At 40.9% G+C, this 18,183-nt stretch overlaps 2 protein-coding genes across 6 annotated transcripts in view; both read left to right on the top strand.

Annotated features, from left to right (window-relative positions):
- The window catches only part of GALNTL5 (polypeptide N-acetylgalactosaminyltransferase like 5), a 73,026-nt gene extending 70,948 nt beyond the window's left edge, over nucleotides 1-2,078 (top strand). Inside the window, exon 9 of the mRNA XM_027101462.1 lies at nucleotides 1,692-2,078. Coding sequence (XP_026957263.1) covers nucleotides 1,692-1,835 — 144 coding nt within the window. The 3' untranslated portion in view covers nucleotides 1,836-2,078. The remainder of the gene's footprint in view (nucleotides 1-1,691) is intronic.
- A 3,387-nt stretch (nucleotides 2,079-5,465) lies between these two features.
- Nucleotides 5,466-18,183, top strand: part of GALNT11 (polypeptide N-acetylgalactosaminyltransferase 11) — a 54,271-nt gene continuing 41,553 nt past the window's right edge. The window contains exon 1 of one of the 5 annotated variants that reach the window (XM_027101454.1): nucleotides 5,466-5,617. The gene's annotated coding sequence lies outside the window, so the exon portion shown is untranslated. The remainder of the gene's footprint in view (nucleotides 5,618-18,183) is intronic. The other 4 variants (XM_027101450.1, XM_027101452.1, XM_027101451.1 and 1 more) reach the window with 4 other exon arrangements.

The raw sequence follows: 18,183 nt of genomic DNA, 5'->3' as shown, positions 1-18,183 counted from the left end.
GCACATACACGAGTATATATCCTTTTCTTTTACCTAACTCGATTTGAGCAGCAATATTTTGTTGTAATTTTTCCATTTATTAGTATAATTTAAAAACATACTTTCAAAGTCTTTTAAAATCAGAGCAGATAAACATGTCATCCTTTTAAATATTTCCTTTGAATGGATCTCTTAAAATTGATTCCATTCATAAATAGTCCCCAGAGATAAACATTCTGATCATCTTGGCTTCTTGTTACTCCTTAACAGTGCCAAAATGAACATCCTTTACATGTATCTCTTTGCACATTTGTGCAGCTATATCTTGAATAAATCTGAAGACATGAACTTGTGGACCATGAGTTAGTGCATCTTAAATCTTGATGAATAATGTCCAAATGGTCCTCAACCATTCCAACCCTAGTTTTAATTAAACTTTGTATTTCTTCTAATCTGATAGGTTAAAAATGATATCTCATTGTTTAAAATTGCATTTCTTTAGTTATGAGAGATTTTAAGCTTTTTTTTTTTTTTTTCTGTGACCAGAGGTCACATTTAAATGGTTGACTTGAACACAGTTAGGACTGAGTAGTTTACTGAATTTCATGGGGGATATAGTTACCAAAAGTTCCATCTAATGTAAAAAGCATGTAATGTTTGGCATAAAATCAATGGACTGTATGACACAGCATGTTGGGAAGTTGAGTGAATGTCATTGGGCAAAACAGGCTTTGGACAGGGAGATGTTGGCTAAGGTCTTCTCTGCCTTCACTCCAAAACGAGGACACCCTCCCTCAGGCCCATTCTCTGCACCAATCCCCCCTGGGGAACTAGGAGTGGCAAGACATGATGGCAAAGACCTAAAGATCCCTGGGGAGAATCCAACATGGCATGCCCATACTATGCTAATTTGGGTAAGCAAGCTCCTCTCATTCAACATATTACTATGCTATCTATATACCAGGCACTGGGAATACACAGATGAAAATACAAAGGTTCTGCTTTCAAGGAGGCTTTGGTCTACTTAGAATACCTCTTTTAACATGGCAGAGCTTGAGTCCATTAGACACTCATACTTGGTGCTTCCTTAAATCAAGAACGCAGAAAAAACTAACCAGGTGTGGTGATAATGATGGCCGACACTGACATGACACCTACTATGTGCCAGCCTTAGTCTCCTAAGAGCTTTGCACGTATGAAAGTGTTCAGTCCTCACCACAGTCTCATGAGGGTAGCAGCCAAAGTCACATAGCTAATAAATAGCAGAGCCAGAAATTGAAGCCAGGTTGTCTTCCTCCAGAGTCAATTTGCCCTTAGCCGTCACCAACCCCCATTTCTGAAACCATGGAAGTGTTGATAGGGATTGGGGAGTGAGGGCTTTTGTCCTTGAGTATCATTGAGAGAGTAGGAGAAAGGGGAAACACTACAATAGGCGGCTATGATTCTAGAACTCTTGAGAAGCAGGACTTAGACTTGCTGAGTCCCTCTACGCTACTTTCATCGTGGTCTGTCACAGCACATCCGGTGAATATATGTGGGGTGAGTGAGTCCCAGCTCCTATGTGTGTCTCTGCCCTCCCCATACAGAGGGAAGGTTTTCTGTTGTTGTTTTGTTTTGTTTTAGTTCAGATGAAAATACATACTGCTATGTTAGATATCATGATTTGATTACCAAAGATTTGTCTGGTTTAATGACTCTCTCTTTCCATTTAGGAGCAGGTATTTTTACGAAGACCTAATCTGAAATATCTTGCCTATGGAGATATTAGTGAGCGTGTTGAATTAAGGAAACGATTGGGTTGCAAGTCATTTCAGTGGTATTTGGATACTGTCTTCCCGGAACTGGAGACCTCTTAAGAGAGTCTCATGAAAGGAAAACCAATCGTTTTCATGAATAAAGCGTTAAAAATTCCCCTAGTCCTTCAACATGGAGAAGAGAACATGTTTGGAACATCATGAAATTATGTGAACTACAGTAAGAAGTACAACCAGAATGGTCTACAACAGAAGTGCCTTTTCTGCCACTAAATTTCTGGGGTGGCAAGACCTTAAGCATTAGAAATGCATGCTGTCACACCCTTAAGCCTGTCATAAAATCGATTGAGATAAAGTGTGTTATCTCCAGTTATTTGCCAAGCTCACTTCGTCCTGGTAGACCGTAAGGACTGCTCAACTCTTGGTCAACTCAATTCCTACTCCAGATAGGTGACCTGGGCTGGTGACCTCCCCAGAAAGACATTCTCAGAGAGCCTTGGTTGGTCCATTCAACTGTATTGAGCTCCTTTCTTGCTGCCAGTGTAGATTCTGGCCTTGACATATTGCTTGGTTGGGTTCCTGAGTTTCTGATGTCCAGTCACTTGCCTGGGTGTCCTGGTCCAGCTCTCCAGGCCTGTTTGTTTCTGTTGGCCCTTCAGTTAATTGGAGACATTCCCTCTTCCCTACTTCTGGTTTTGCCTTTTTCACGTGTGTTCCCTCCTATGGCTCTGGCCTTCAGCTCTCCTGACACTTCTTGGCTTGTGTGCCTTGTTGATAATCTGTGTTCGACATGACTCAAGAAAACTGTTTAGCTGGGATTGGGGAAGAGGTAACTAGGTTCAATATCCATCCTGTGTGGACACACTCCCAGGTGTCTAAAGTACTTCTATCAGGTTAGAGGGATGGCTGTTGCATTCACCCTGGTGAAGGCAGCTAGAAAAGTGAAAAATATATTTAATTCACAAAACGAAGAGAATGAGAAAATGAGGGAAGGAATACATTGAAAGGAGTAAAAAGGAGGAGGCTTAGGATAGAATCACTAAATCATAGCTTCTGCTGGAGAAAATATAAACTAGTTTTTTACAGCAGAAAACGACTTGACTCATCTATTATGCTCATTTAATCAACAACTGAATGGTCATCTCAGGCCAGGTGTCCTTCTAGGTGCTGGGATGCAGCTGACAATGGGGCAGGTAAACATCCCTCCCTTCATGGAGCTTGTGTTCTTTGAAATAATATATACAATGTAAAGAAAAAAGAACCAGTTTATAATGTCATTATACCCATGTATTTGGCAAAGTACTCTATAAAATCTGTTGCTGGAAAGAGATGGGAAAAACCTGTGCCCAAATATTACAGATGGCCAGGGTAACTTGATTGAGCTTTTAAAAGGTCAGTCTGGCAGCACAAAGTAATTGCCACGTGATTAGTATATTCTGGGCCCATGTTTATACCTTAGCTGCTCTAGAAAGTAATAAAAAATTGATTGTAATAAACCTATGAATCCATTAAAATTAGAGTAAAATACAGAATAAAATTTCTGCAGCCGAAGGAAAAAAGAGAATTGTAGTATAAATTCAGAGAATCTTCTTGTTTGGTAAGCATAAAGAAGGATGTAAATATCAGCTTTGCCAAAAGAAAAATGTTCTTTTTCTTAGAGCCATGGGCCTAATATTCAGTCTTAGTTTTTTAATGTAATTTAGTTCAGGTCCTAGATAGCATGAATAAGTCTTAGAAGCGATGTAGAATGTTGCTTAAACAATCTCCTCTAGAATATTGTTTCAGCTGACTCTGGAATAGAAAACAAATCAGAATCAACATCCAAGTACTTGGTGTGATTGAAAGGAAACCCATACTTGCCCGTAGGTGGCAATTATGGTTTTGTATAGAAATTTTAAAATCTGATTTGTATCCTGGAGCTATTTGAGAAAGTATCTGCTCACCTGCTCAAGGCTTTTCACACAACAGTTTTGGGTATGACCAAACACTTGGACAAGCCTTACATTAGCCAGAGAATTCTGTAAGGAAAGCATACTTTCAGGAATTTATCCTAAGACACACCGAGATGAAATAAAAATAAGAGCTAACAATTACTGAGCTCTCACTATGTTTCATACCCCCTGGTAGGTACTCTGCATAGATTATCTCATGTCATCCACACAACTTTACAAGATAGTTCCTATTGTTATTACCATATCATAAAACAGAAAACTAAGTTTAAAACTTGTCCAGGGTTAGCGTTGCCAGATTTAGCAAATAAAAGTACAGCATGCCCTGGTAAACTTGAATTTTGGATAAACAATAATATCTTAGTATATTCCACATATTCTATGGGACATGCTAGTGAATTTTTTTTATCTGAAATTCAAATTTTAAGCCTCCTATATTTCCTCTGGCAACTGTACCTAGGGATAGATGAACACAGCCCATAGACTAGCCTATGCCCAGCCTCAAAGACCCCGGGTTTAGATGCTACACTGCAAAAAGCATATTCATGTCATTCTTTTCTAATGGTAAAAAATTGGAGCTAACCCAAAGCTTCAATTTCTGGAATGGTACGACTGTACATTAATTTGGTGGGACAGTATGAACCCATTTAAAATGACAGCTAGAAACAGATCTCCACACCCATCAGAATGGCAAATAAAATGTCTGACACAGACAAGGGTCGGGTGAAGGTGGAGCAATGGCCGGTCTCCTGCACTGACTGCACCTTAGGACACTGATTTCAGACTTTGATGTGTACATAAATCACCTGGCCACGGCGGTAAAACGCATATTTTGATTACTTAAGTACGTCTGGCATGGGGCCTGCCGACTGAAAAAAAATGCATAACCTAAACGTTGAGAATTCTGTTTTATTTGGCAGACAAAACCGAGGACTCAAGCCTGGGACACAGCCTCTCAGGTAGCTCTGCGGGACTGCTCTGAAGAGGTAAGGTGGGGGAGACAGGATAGATAGGAGTTTTCGCAACGACGATCGGATAGTCTGAACATCAAAGGTTACTGTTAAAGAAAATCAATCAAACCCAAGTTAAGGAATTTAGTGCTTTCCTATACATGGGAATTGCAAGAGCCAGGGCGTACTGAGATCATTTCTTTGCTATGCACCCTAACCAACCAGAGCCAGGATCCTGTTCTTCCCCATCCTGAGTGCACCATTTGGGGGTGGCCACAGTGGCTGGGGGCTTGGCAGCGGACAGCCCGTTTCCACCCTGAGTTACCTCCGGGCGGGCGGGCGGGGGCTGTAATGGTCATGGCCTGATGGCTGCAACATCCTTTGCTTACTGATAGGTGGCTGAAGAGTCAGGATTTCTAGCAAGCCCCCCGTGACCCCATGTGCCTTCCTGCGGCTGCTCTGCGGGCGCGCTGTACTTTCCCACCCTTACCACCAACCCGTGAGGTTTTATCACAGTTTCTGCCAAGCCTTGACATTTTAACCTACAGTTCTTTTATCATAAGCGGGGTCGCACATCTTTCAATATGTTTAAGGAATTTGTCTTCAATGAGCCCATTTATGTAAGAGTTAAAAACGCGAAGGCCGCCCGCGACCGACCCCCGAGCCCATCCGCAGGCGCTGGGCCTCGGGAACGTGTGGAGCCCGGGGGCCGCGACGCGCCCGCAGCGGGCGGTGACGTCACGCGCGGGGCCGGGGCCGCCCGTCACGTGGCCCCGGCGGGCGCGCGCTCGGGCCGAGGCCGCGGCGCGGGCACTGGGCAAGCGCTGGGGGCGCTGGTGTGCCCGCTGCTGCGCCCGCTGCTGCGTTTGCTTGCCGGCAGCTCCGCCCGCTGCGGCGAATGCGGCTCGGACCCGGGCCGTGGCGGGAGCGAAGATGCCACAGCCCGAGTCCCGAAAGGCCGGGGTCCTGCGCTGCCGGCGTCGGGGTGAGTAGCGGATGGCCCGGCGGCGGCGTGTGAGCCTGCGCGGCCTCCGTCCGTCCCCTCAGCGCCTCAGGCGAGCGGCCGCGGCCCGAGCGCCCGGAGAGTCGGAGGCTTCGCCCCGGGCCGCCGCCCTCAGCGGGGTCTCTGGCCGCTGGCCCGGCGTCCGGGAGTGTGTGGGGCGTTGGCAGAGCCGACGCGGCCCTGGAGGCCGGGGGTGGGCCGTGGAGGCGCCTGGCTCGCGGGGGGCGGCCGCGGGCGGCGTGAGAAAGACCCGCTCCCCCGCCCCACGGCGCTTTTTGCTAAAATGCCCCAGAAAATGGTTGCAGAAATTTTCGAAACGTATAGAAACTAGAGCGAATTGAGTAACCCTTCGCTGGTATCCTGCCCTCAGTTTCCACGGTATTCGGGCAGTGTTCACATTTCCTTAAAGGAATTTTTTTTTAATTGTTCTTTTAGTGGTTGGTTTGTGCCGCTCAGGATTTGAGCGGGTCCTTGCGTGGCGTTCGGTGGATGAGCATCTTCAGTTTCCCTTTTCTTTGCAAGGTATTGGTTGAAGAAATTGGGTTATTTGTCTTGCAAACTTTCCCAGCCTCTTAAAGTACGTGCCGTTTGGATAAATATAAAAATATCAAGTCTCCACCCTCCAATACTGGTAGATTTCACCGTTTGAGTGATATTAATATGCCCATGATGGAAGAGCTGTGTGTGTTTTTATCATCGAAGAAGATTTGGTCCAGCATTCCTTTTTACTTCGTGCTAGGAAAGCTGTTGGTTGGTTGGTTGGTTTTCCAAATGTAAGATGAAATTATAACTTTGAAATGCTTCTCATACTGCTGTGCGCCAATAAAATATTGTGATGCTACTCTCGTCCCCCAAGTAAGAGTTTTAGGCCAGACTTTTTTTTTTTTTAACGACACTCAATTCTTAGCTGTTACCTAGATATCCTAGATATATACCGTATGTTAAGGTCTGCTCTGCCTTGAGAAAGATCTAAACCAGAAAACCTCTCTCTACCCTTAATGTTATCAGTAGAGCTTTTCAAATTAAACGTCATGAAACAGTAGTCCACACCGCTCCTGCCTCCTCTTGACAATTTCTGTGCTGTTCTTTGCAATTTGAGTTCTATCTTCACTTTTCTTTTTTTTTTTTTTACTCTTTTACTATGGTGGTAAAATACACATACCATGAAGTTGATTGTTCTAAGCATTTTTAAGTGTACAGCTCAGAGGTACTAAGTACATTCACAGTATTGTGTCACCATCACCGCTATTTCCAAAAGTTTCTCCCTCACCCTAAACACAAACTCTGAAACCATTAAGCGTTAACTCCCCATTTCCCCTCCTCCCAGCCCTTTCTGTCTCTGAATTTGCTTATTCTAGAGGCCTCACAGAATTGGAATCGTACAGTATTTGCCCTTTTGTGTTTGGCTTATTTCATCTAATGTGTTCAAGGTTCATCCATGCCGTAGTGTCTCTCAGACTTCATTCTTGGGTATGGCTGGCTACTACTCTGCCGAGTGGCTGTAGCACAGTTTGTTTATCCATTCATCCGTTGATGGACACTAGGTTGTTGCTGTGTTTTGGCTGCTGTGAGTAACACTGCTGTGAACATGTGTTTACATGTGTCTGGGTGAGTCTAACTGGCCTCCCTGGCTCTAGATTTTTTTTTTTTTTCCTCTGTCCCAAACCATTTTACACACTGTTCCTAGAATTTTCTTCCTAAGGTGTATTTGCTTAAAGACATGAGTTAGCTTCCTTTTGCATGCAGAACAAGTTAATTCTCATCCTCAGGGTCACAGCCCCAGCCTGTCCTCATAGAATTAATCACCTTCCACTAGCCTTAACCAGCTGTGTGTATTCATTATAGCCAACCTTCCTACTTGGTATTCTGTTTGGAAAACTAAAAACAAATGTTGCAGTTTCTCAAGACTTCAGCTCTCCGCTTGAGATATTTCAGTTTTTGGCCATTGAAGTCTTAAAGTCAAACTTAAATCTTAACTTCTATAAGGCATTTCCTTCAAGTTTTTCATATAAAATTAATTTGGCCTTTGTACTTATTTGTATATACTGTGGTTTATTTATATCTTTATTATGGAATTTTTTAGAGTTTGCTTTAGGATATACCCAGTTTTTCACTTGATTTATTATTTCTTTAGGATTTTTATTCTTAGAGAAAGTGGGATTACTGACCAAATGTATAAAGGTTTTTAAGGCTCCTATGCCATTGTGAAACTGCTTTTTAAAAAGGCCCTGCAATTTATAACTTTCATCACAGATAACTGTATCATTTAACTACATGTACTTCAGTGAGCACTGAAAATGTTGCTGATTTGAGTTAGACAATAGTACCTTATTTTTATTTGCATGTCTTTACTAATTATTGAGACTGAAGACTTTTTCCTGTGTATTTCCAAGTTCATCCAGGTTGTTTCATTGATCCATACAGCTGACCTCGAACAACACAGATTTGAACTGCACAGGTCCATTTATACGCAGATTTTTTGGTCAACAGTAAATACTACGGTACAACAAGATCTGTGATTGGTCAGATCCTCTGATATGGAAGGCCTACTGTCTAAGCAGATTTTCAACTGAGTGGAGGGTTGTTCTTCCTCCCTGCCGAATTGTTCAAGGGTCAGCTGTAGTTGGAAAAATGCTATATGTAGAGTCCCAGCCCCAGCATTACAGAACAGAACAGAGTTTCTCAAACTTGGCATTGTTGACATTTTGAGCCAGATAATTCTTCATTGCTGGGGACTGTCCTCTGCATTGTAGGATGTTTAGCAGCATCCCTGGCCTCTACCCACCACATGTTAGTAGGATCCCCCAATCTGTGACAACCAAAAATATTTCTGGACATTACCAAAAGACCCCTGTGGTGTCCCGGTTTTCCCAGACATTGCCAAATATCTCAGGCTCTGGCTGAGAGCCACTGGAGTATAGAGAGTGGACTTAGAGCTAGGAGACTAACTTCACTGGTACAATTCACCCTTCTGATACTCTGCATCTGTACACAGCCTACAACGTGCATTTCCATGTGAACATTCTGTTATCTACAGACTAAATTTTTAAGTTGATCTCCTATGAATCTTCTGTTAAATAATAAGGAGGAAGCAGAAGTGAGGAGAAAATACTTAATATATACAAATACACACAAAACTCATAAGGACAGACTACTAGAATCTGTGTCCATGGACCAAAATTAGTGGAGAACTTAGTCGTGTAAGCACATTATAACCCCTAGAAACCAACATACATACAGAACCCAAAAACGGTAGTGTAAAGGTCAAAGGAGCGTTTGTTTGTTGGGTTACATCTACACACACACACACACACACACACACATATACATATATACACACACACCCATTTATATATAAACACATTTATATATATACACTTATTTTATATATATTTAAAAGGTTTACTATGGAAAATTTCAGACATGAAGAAAATTAATAGATTTTAAATAACCTATTAATGCTCAATCTTTTTCCATCTGTAATCCCTATTACTATGAACTCATGGATATTTATCTTATACTTTGGGTTATAATGCAATACCACTATTTTTTTGCTCAAATTGTTTTAGCTATGGCCATTGTAAACTCTTTCAGTTGGTTCCACCTGTTCCTTTGACATACCCCCATCATTGTGGGTTTCTTCTTGTTTTTTTTGTGGTACTTCCTTACTTTCTGGCACTACAAGATACTTCAGGCTCATCTGGTATATTTCCTTTCCCCGTCCTAGAGTCAGTCATTTCTTCAAGGAGCTTTGGTTCTTTTTATTGGAGAATGCTGTTAGAAAGCAAGATTTGGGGGACATCCCAGGTGGTGCAGTGATTAAGAATCCGCCTGCCAATTCAGGGGACATGGGTTCGAGCCCTGGTCCGGGAAGATCCCACATGCCGTGGAGCAACTAAGCCCATGTGCCACAACTACTGAGCCTACGCTCTAGGGCCGGCGAGCCACAACTACTGAGCCCACATGCCACAACTACCAAAGCCTGTACACCTAGAGCCCATGCTCTGCAACAAGAGAAGCCACTGTGATGAGAAGCCCGTGCACCACAAAGAAGAGTAAACCCTGCTCGCTGCAACTAGAGAAAGCCCACACTCAGCAACGAAGGCCCAACACAGCCAAAAATAAATAAATAAATAAAATTTATTAAAAAATACCCCAAGATTTGGGCACTAGGTATGCTTGTTGTCACTTGGGGTGTCATTCTTCTAGGCCCTCTCATCTGACAAGCAAGGAAATATATATGTACATATATGGAAATATATGTGTAACCATCTGTATCTAAAGCTAACATGTTAAGCTAAACATGGGTTCATACTCATGTCTTGAACTCGAATCCATTTTAATGCTATAAATTTCCTTCTAATCACTACTTTTGCTGCATCCCACAAATTTTAATAAGCTGTATTTTCATTTTCATTTAGTTCAAAATATTTTAAAATTTCTCTTGAGACTTTAATTTCCAGATATCTGGGTTGTTTTTTTTTTTTTTTAACCTTTCTGTTACTGATTTCTAGTTTAATTCCACTGTGTCTAAGAACATACTTTGTATGGTTTCTGTTCCTTTAAATCTGTTAAAGTGTGTTTTATGGCCCAGAATATGGTCTACATTGGTGAATGTGGGCTAGAGAAAAATATGTTTTCAGCTGTTGTTGGATGGAGTTTTCTTTAAATGTCAGATCAAGTTGATTGATGTGCTGCTCAGGTCATCTATTTCCTTATTGATTTTCTGTCTGCTCGATCTGTCAATTACTGACAGTGTTGTTGAAGTCTTTCACTATAATAGTGGATTTATCTCCTCTTTTCATTTTTCTCAGGTTTTGCTTCATGTGTTTTGATACCCTCTCATTCGTTAGGTGTAAACAAGTACAAGATTGTTATGTCTTCTTGGAGAATTGACCTCTTTATTATCACATAATGACCCTCTTTATCCCTAATTACCCGACAAAGTCTGCTTTGTCTGAAGTTAATATAGTTACTTCAGCTTTCTTTTGGTTAGTGTTAGCATGGTGTAGCTTTCCATCCTTTACTTTTAACATATATAAATTTTTATATTTAAAGTTTGTTGCTTGTAGACAACTTACAGTTGGATCTTGTTTTGTCCACTGTGACTCTCTCTCTTTTGATATTGCATTTTTTAGACCATTCACGTTTGAAGTGATTATTGATATAGTTGAGTAAATATCTTCCATGTTTGTAACTATTTTGTATTCATTGCTTTTTTCTGTTTCCTTTTAATTGGGCATTCTATATGATTCAACTCTATCTCCTCTCTTAGAATGTATTAGTTTTCTGTTGCTGCTGTAACAAAAGAACACAAACTCAGTGGTGTAAAACAACACAATTTCTTTTACAGTTCTGTAGGTCAGAGGTTTGAAATGGGTCTCAGTGGGCTAAGCTCAAGGTGTGGGCAAGGCTATGTTACCTTCTGGAGGCTCTAAGGGAGAATCAATTTCCTTGCCCTTTTAAATTTCTAGAAGCCACCCACAGTCCTTGACTCGAGGCCTTCTTCCTCTATCTTTGAAGCCAGCAGTAGTGGGCCCAGTAGATTGCATCATTCTTATCTCCTCTTTTGTCTTCCTCTTCCATACTTAAGGACTCTGTGATTACCTCCGGCCCACCTGCATAATCCCGAATAATCTCTGTATTTTAAGGTCAGGTGATTAGCAACCTTATTCTGTCTGCTGCCTTAATCTGAGGATTAGAATGTGGATATTCCTGGGGGGCTACTATTCTGCCTACCACATAGCATATCAATTATACGTATTTAAAAATTTTTTTGGTGATTGCCCTGGAGTTTACAGTATACATTTTAAATTAACCTGAATCTGCCTTAAAGTAACACCATATTGCTTGATGTGTCATATAGATACCTTGTTAATAGCATAATCCCAATTTGTGCTTCCCACCGCTGTGACCTTGCTGTCACTCATTCACTTACCAGTGTGCTATGATCATCTAATACATTGTTACTATTATTACTTTAAACAAATGGTTGTTTTTTAGGTCAGTTAAGAATAAAAAAATAAAGGACTTTATCTTCATTTTATTTATTCCTTCTCTGATGCTCTTCTTTATGTAGATCCAGGTTTCTGACCTGTATCATTTTCCTTCTGCTTGAAGAATTTTTTTTTTTAACATTTCTTGCAGGACAGGTCTACGGGCGATGAATTCCTCAGGTTTTTTGGTCTGAAAAAGCCTTCATTTCTCCTTCACTTTTGAATTATAATATCGAGGGATATGGAATTGTGAAGTGGTGGTGGAGTTTCTTCCTTACTTTAAATATTTCACTCTGCTCTCTTCTTGCTTGCATGATTTCTGATGAGAAGTCCACTGTAATTCTTACTCTTTCCTCTGTAGTTAGGTGTTTTTCACTCTCTGTAACTTCTTTGAAGATTTTTTGTCTTTTGATTTTCTGAATATGGTATACCTACATGAGGGTTTTTGAGGGTATTTAATCTGTTTGGTGTTCTCTCAGCTTCCTGGGGTCTGTCATTAATTTTGGAAAGTTCTTGGCCATTATTTAAAATATTTCTTCTATTTCCTTTTCTTTTTCTTCTCCTTCTGATATTCTAATAATGGGTATATGTTATACTTTCTGCAATTGTCCCACAGTTTTTGGATGTCCTGTTTTTTCCATTCTTTTTCCTCTTTGCATTTCAGTTTGCAGAGTGTCTGTTGACCTGTATTCAAACTCACTGCTTCTTTCTTTGGCTGTATGGAGTTTCTGATGAGCCCGTGGAAAGGGCTTTTACAGTGCTCTTGGTTTTTAGCATTTCCTTTTGATTGTTTCTTACAGTTTCCATCTGTTTACATTATCCTTCTGAAAGCGTGCACCTCAGATTGGGACTGGAACCCACATGCTGGGACTCGAATCCAGACTGGGACTTGAACCCACGTGGCCGGGACTCGAACCCAGCCAAAACCCACAGTCTTCCAACTGAGATCACACACCTGGTTTCAGGACTTAATGAAGCTCAGGTTATTGATGTCTCATCGCAGAAAGAATTCAGTGAGAGACAAAGTGATAAGTAAGAAGTGGGTTTATTTAGAGAGAAACACACTCCACAGAGTGTGGGCCATCTCAGAAGGTGAGAAAGGCACCAGGGTATGGGAGTGGGTAATTTCATAGGCTAATGAGGGGGAGGAGCATTCCAGCTATTTTAGGAAGAGGTGGGGATTTCCAGGAACTGGGCCACTGCCCACTTTTTGATCCTTATGGTCAGTCTTGGAACTGTCATGGTGCCTGTGGGTGTGTCATTTAGCTTGCTGATGTGAGCATATACTGAGGCTCAAGGTCTAGTGGAAAAAGTCGACTTGTTTGCCATCTTGGACCCATTTGGTTCTAATCAGTTTATGTCATGTCCTTAGGTTATGTCATTCTTTCAGAGGTTGTGCCCTGCCTCCTTCCTGCCTGTTTCACTTCTATTCTTTGCATGTTGTCTTTTTCCATTAGAGCCCTTAACATATTAATTACAGATATTTCAAAATCTGTCTGATAATCCCAAAATCTGTGTCATCTGAGTCTGGTTCTGATGATTGCTTTGTCTTGTCAAACTGTTTTCTCTTTTATTATGTCTTGCATTTTTTAGTTGTTTTTGCTTTTGAAAGACTGACATGTATCAGGTAATAGGAACTAATAGGGGTTTGGCAGTGTTTAATGTTTGCTTAGCTACAGGTGCCAGAGGCTTCAAATTCTTCTAGTGCCCTTGTTTATATCTGCCCTCTTGACTTTGGGGTTTTCTAAGCACCGTTCCCCAGAGAGAGTCTGTGTCTTGCATCTCTTTCAGCTGTAACTCACCGGTATTTGGAGCCCTGCTGGTGTGATGGTAAAAAGTGTCAGGGAGGGTAAGAGTTCTGCAATCTTCCAATTAAATCTCAGCCTATGTCTGTGACCTTCACAAGTGTTCTCCATTGCTGTAGCTTTTTTCCTCCCTGTAACGTACTCCCTTCCCTAGCTGCAGAGTTCCCAGTCTATTTTCTGGAAGCCTTCACCTCTGTTGACTACGTATCCCCCCTCAGGTTTGGCTGGAAGGCTTGGAGGGGCTGGAGTGGGAGGAATGCTCTTTCCTTCTTTCTTTCTTTTTTTTTATAACCAGGTTGTTTATTTTGAATTTCAAAGGTTTAGTATTCCATTTATACCCCATTTCTCTTTAATTTCCTTAACTTGCCACACGCCCTTTTCCGTTTTGACATTCTAAATAATTCAAGCTATTTTGTAGAATATGAATAGCACATCTCAAATGCCTTTGATTGGAAGACGTTCAGTTCAGCCAACACTTATTCATCACCTGGTTGCCAAGCCCTATGTGAGGCACCTGGTCTGCATAGTTCTTCCCTTTATTTTCAGTTGTCAAAGGAGTCACTTCATCTGTGGTGCTTCGATAGGCTAAAGTCAGCATTTGAGGGAAACAGGCAAAGATCCGAGTTTCAAGTCCTTTGAATGAAGTTGTGAGCAGCTGCCATGTAGCAAGTGCTGGCTAGATGCAGAATCTTCCCTCCAGGAACTTCATTCAACTGCCACTTAAAGCACCTTTAGCTTTTCAAAGTAAAATGCTGAGGAATGCCTTTTCTTAATCTGGAGAAAGCTCTGGCAGTCTTTTCCCCAGGAGCATATGATTTTGTCAGGAAGGAAACTCTGGGCTTGTTTCATGTTTTGCAGTGATTACTCTTCCCCTCCCTGCTGTGGTCACGAGGTCTTCACCTTCACAGTGCAGACATGGTGCGATTCCTGGAGGTAAAGCCCACGAAAGTGTGGAACCGCCCCCCCCACCAAAAAAAAAAACCAAAACCAATCTGCATCCCTGCAGTTTTTCACTTTCACGCCAGTTCGCACCTAGTCTCCAGCACCAGTTTATAGCTCCTGCAGCTTCTGCTCCAGGTAAGCAGATCTCAGCTGTGTCTCCAGGTTTTGGTTGGTAGTTTGTCCCGTAACCTTAGTTCTCTGACGGGTTCAAAAGTGTCATTGATTTTCAGTTTGTTCTTGTAAGGATGGAAGTGATGCCTTCTAAGCCCTTTTCATGTTGGAGCTGAAAGCATGCTTTTCAACTTAGACTTTATGACTTGTTATCATCTTGAGTGAACTACATACATACATAGGTTCAGGACAGCTGGTGTTGTATCTAGAGTTGATTATGTAGGCTAAATCTGATACTTCGTAGTTATCAGCTGATTAACAATGATTTCAAGCTACATTTCCTGATAGCTTTTGATTTCCTTAGAAAAGCTTATCACTTTGAAATGTTCTTTTTTTGCAAGTATAAAAATATCTTGCAACTCTTCAGGAAAGCTTTTTGTATGCATTATTTTGTACTTTATAGTCAACAAAAGCTATAGAAGCTCAGTCTTTATTAAATTTTCTATTTAGAAATAAAAAATTAGTACATGTAAGAATTTGTCAAATTGTCCCTTATCTGCAGAAACCTGATTCTGTTAGTTTGAGTTCCTCCTGAAGCAAATCCTGAGATATAAATTCAAATCCAAATTGTTTGTGAGTGATCCCAGGACACACCAGTATGGGAATGAGGAAGCAAGAGGGAGGAAAGTCAGCCAGTAAAGGGCATGTTTTTAAACCAGTTTCCGCTGTGGGCAGTTAAAGCTTAATCATGCTGGGGGAACACTGGGAGCTCATGTAGAATTGCAGGTGGAGAGTTATCTGATGGGGAGAGTGGGAAGGAGCTGGCCTGTTTTACCAGTCCGCTGTTGAGGGCTGCCCTTTGGGAGGGACACATTGCCCCATGTTTGTGGGCCCACCCTGCAGGCGGGCAGATGGGCTCCAGAGGCTGGAGCTGCAGGTGCTGGTAGTTGGAAGTCAGACCTACCTGTGCAGGTTGGTAAGGCTCGAGAGGATGGGCAAATGACATTGTCTGCTGTACTGATTTCCTACAGCGTGATTCAACAGGATGAGCTAGGGTGGAAATTGGTTGTTTGCCAGTTAGAGTTGTTAGCCTTCTAAACCTCTTGAGGTGGTAGATTGCATTCAGAAATGAGTTTTCTGAAAAAGGCCGAAGATTCTGTCACATTATGATTTGCTGACGGTGTCTTTTTGGTAGTACCTAGCCTGTTCACTTTGAAATACAAAAGCAGGGAATTCCCTGGGAGGTCCATTGGTTAGGACTCCATGCTTTCACTGCTGAGGGCCTGGGTTCAGTTGCTGGTTGGGGACCTAAGATCCCATAAGCTGCGTGGTGTGGCCAAAAGAAAATAATTGAAAAAAAATTGAAAAAAAACCCCCAAAGCAACAGTTTAGAACATAACCCTTGTGCTTGTGCTTCTGGTAATGGCAGACTGGGTAACTTCATTCAAGCTAGTTGATGCTCCTGAAAAGTCTGAGAATTTACAAAATAGTAAAGAATTACTGGGCCAAGATTTTAGGAGATGATAGAAATCCAGAGAGGTGAACTTCTTGCTTGGGAGGAGAATTACTGATATCTTGAATCTTGTGGGAAACATAAATTTATGTTAAAAAAATCACTGGATGATATATTTTTTAAAGAGTGGCAAATAGGAAATCACTGGTCTGTTCCTTGCCAGGTGGTATTACAAAGTGATTAAGGACACAGGGCAGACATCAGATCACCGGGATTCAAATCCAGTTTCTCCCCTTAACTAGCTCTGTATGCTTAAAGCACGTTACTTAATTTCTCTAAAATCAAGAGGGAGAAAGATAAGCATTGTTCTTTCCCTATCTGTTACATTTTACACCGTGGACTAGTATTTTGCTCTATTTTTGTTAGTCTTAATTTGCATATTTGACTAATGTACATAAACCACTTTGTTGGCACTGTATACCCCAAGAGGCTCGTGACGTGCTAGCAGAATAAAACACTCAATAGCCATGGTTTAAGGATAGTCAGCTCCGCTAGTATGTCTTTGGACCCTAGGACAAAGCTGGCTGTAGGAGGCCATGTTGACCATGGATGTACGTATGCTGTCTGTATTGTGTGTGTTTGGATATTTCAGAACACTTATTTCTAGCAACCATTTTTTTTCTTGTTCATTTATTTCATCTTTATCTGATGTACTTTTGGTTTAATCCCCCTTTTTATGGGCAGAAAGGGAACAAGAAATAACAGTTTTATAGTTTGGGGGGTTGTGTTTATGTACTCTTCCTTTTATGCCCCTCTGTCAGAAGTTGCAGTCTGGAGGCTGGTCAACAGCTTTTGCGGTTTTTGAGTTTGAATTGCTTCAGGTGGGGGACATGCCTCGCCACTTGCCACCACGCTTATGTTTTTTCTCTCTTGCTTCTTTTATCTACTTGGCTTCTGACTACAGATGTACATGTTTTTGCGGAGGCCCTTATGAGGCTGTGGTCACTTTCTCCTTATTTTCTTCCACAGGTCTTAACCAGGGAGAGCTGCTACTTTCTACTTATAGTCAGCCTCTACCAGCCCACATTCACTGACCAAACAGGTGTCCTGAGTTTGGATATTTTAAGTACTTTGTCATATTGTCTATTCTTTTAGTTTTCTTTTCTTTAGTGTTTAATTAAATTTGCTTCTACCTCCAGTCAGTATTACCATGTAGTTTTCATCTGCATTTGAGGTATAATATATAGACAGTTACATGTATTTATGCTTCTTGATTTTCTTATAGAGAGGAGATTCATAAATATCAGAGGTCAAAGGATTGTTCTCAGGGAGCATATGATGTCTGGAATTTGCTCTGAACCTTTCCTAATTCAGTAATCGCCTTATTTATAATTATGAACTATATTTCCTTCTAGTCTCCAGAGTAGATAAGGAATGAGAAAGAATCATGTGTACTTTTGTGTTGTCATCACCTGGTAATTTCACAGGGTATGTAGGAAGGGCAGTGTTGTAAATCAGTATTTGTCCTTACATGACTACAGCTGAGTTAAAATATGAACGTGTCTCTCTGAAGGAAAAAGCTAACAAATGTTTGCTGTTTGACCCTTTGGAATATAGAGTATACTGATCAGGAAGTAGCTAGAAACTACTGAAAGGTAAATACTTCACATTTAAAGAGAGACATTTTAAACTTCATTAAATGTTATGAAAATTATTTTGTACGGAAGGAAAATGGGGGCTGTCCCATTCAGTTAAACTGAATTGTCTCATTAGCCTTGTAGTAAAAAATAAAAAAGATGGATATTCAAAAAGGCATGCTAATTTCAGACTAGATAATGTTTTATAGAGAAAAACCAGTTTTTCAAATCATGCTGTTAGAATATTTGTTTAGTGTCCAAATTTTATTCTCAAATTTTTGACAAATTAATGGAATTAAAATATTTCTTTCTTTAAGTATGCTAAAATCCCTTTGCTTCTGAGGTTAAAAGAAAAGGCCATATGTTTCGTTTGAAGCCTTCTACTATTTAATCCTCTCCAAATTTGTTCTTATACTTTTAAGTTAGGAAAGGCAATTTTTTCCTAAGAAAATTTTTACCCTGATTATTAAAAAAATACATATTCTTTGTATTTCTTTTTAAATGAAGAAAAATAGAACATTATCCATAATGCTGCTAATCATAATCTATTAAATTTATTTTTCAGTAACTGCAAATAGCAGTATAACATTTTATGGCTAGTGTA

Source organism: Aethalodelphis obliquidens, unplaced genomic scaffold (assembly GCF_003676395.1).
Source record: "Aethalodelphis obliquidens isolate GAN/ISIS:26980383/991018 unplaced genomic scaffold, ASM367639v1 scaffold5, whole genome shotgun sequence".
Taxonomy (NCBI): domain Eukaryota; kingdom Metazoa; phylum Chordata; class Mammalia; order Artiodactyla; family Delphinidae; genus Aethalodelphis; species Aethalodelphis obliquidens.
This window is presented reverse-complemented; position numbering and strand designations above follow the sequence as displayed.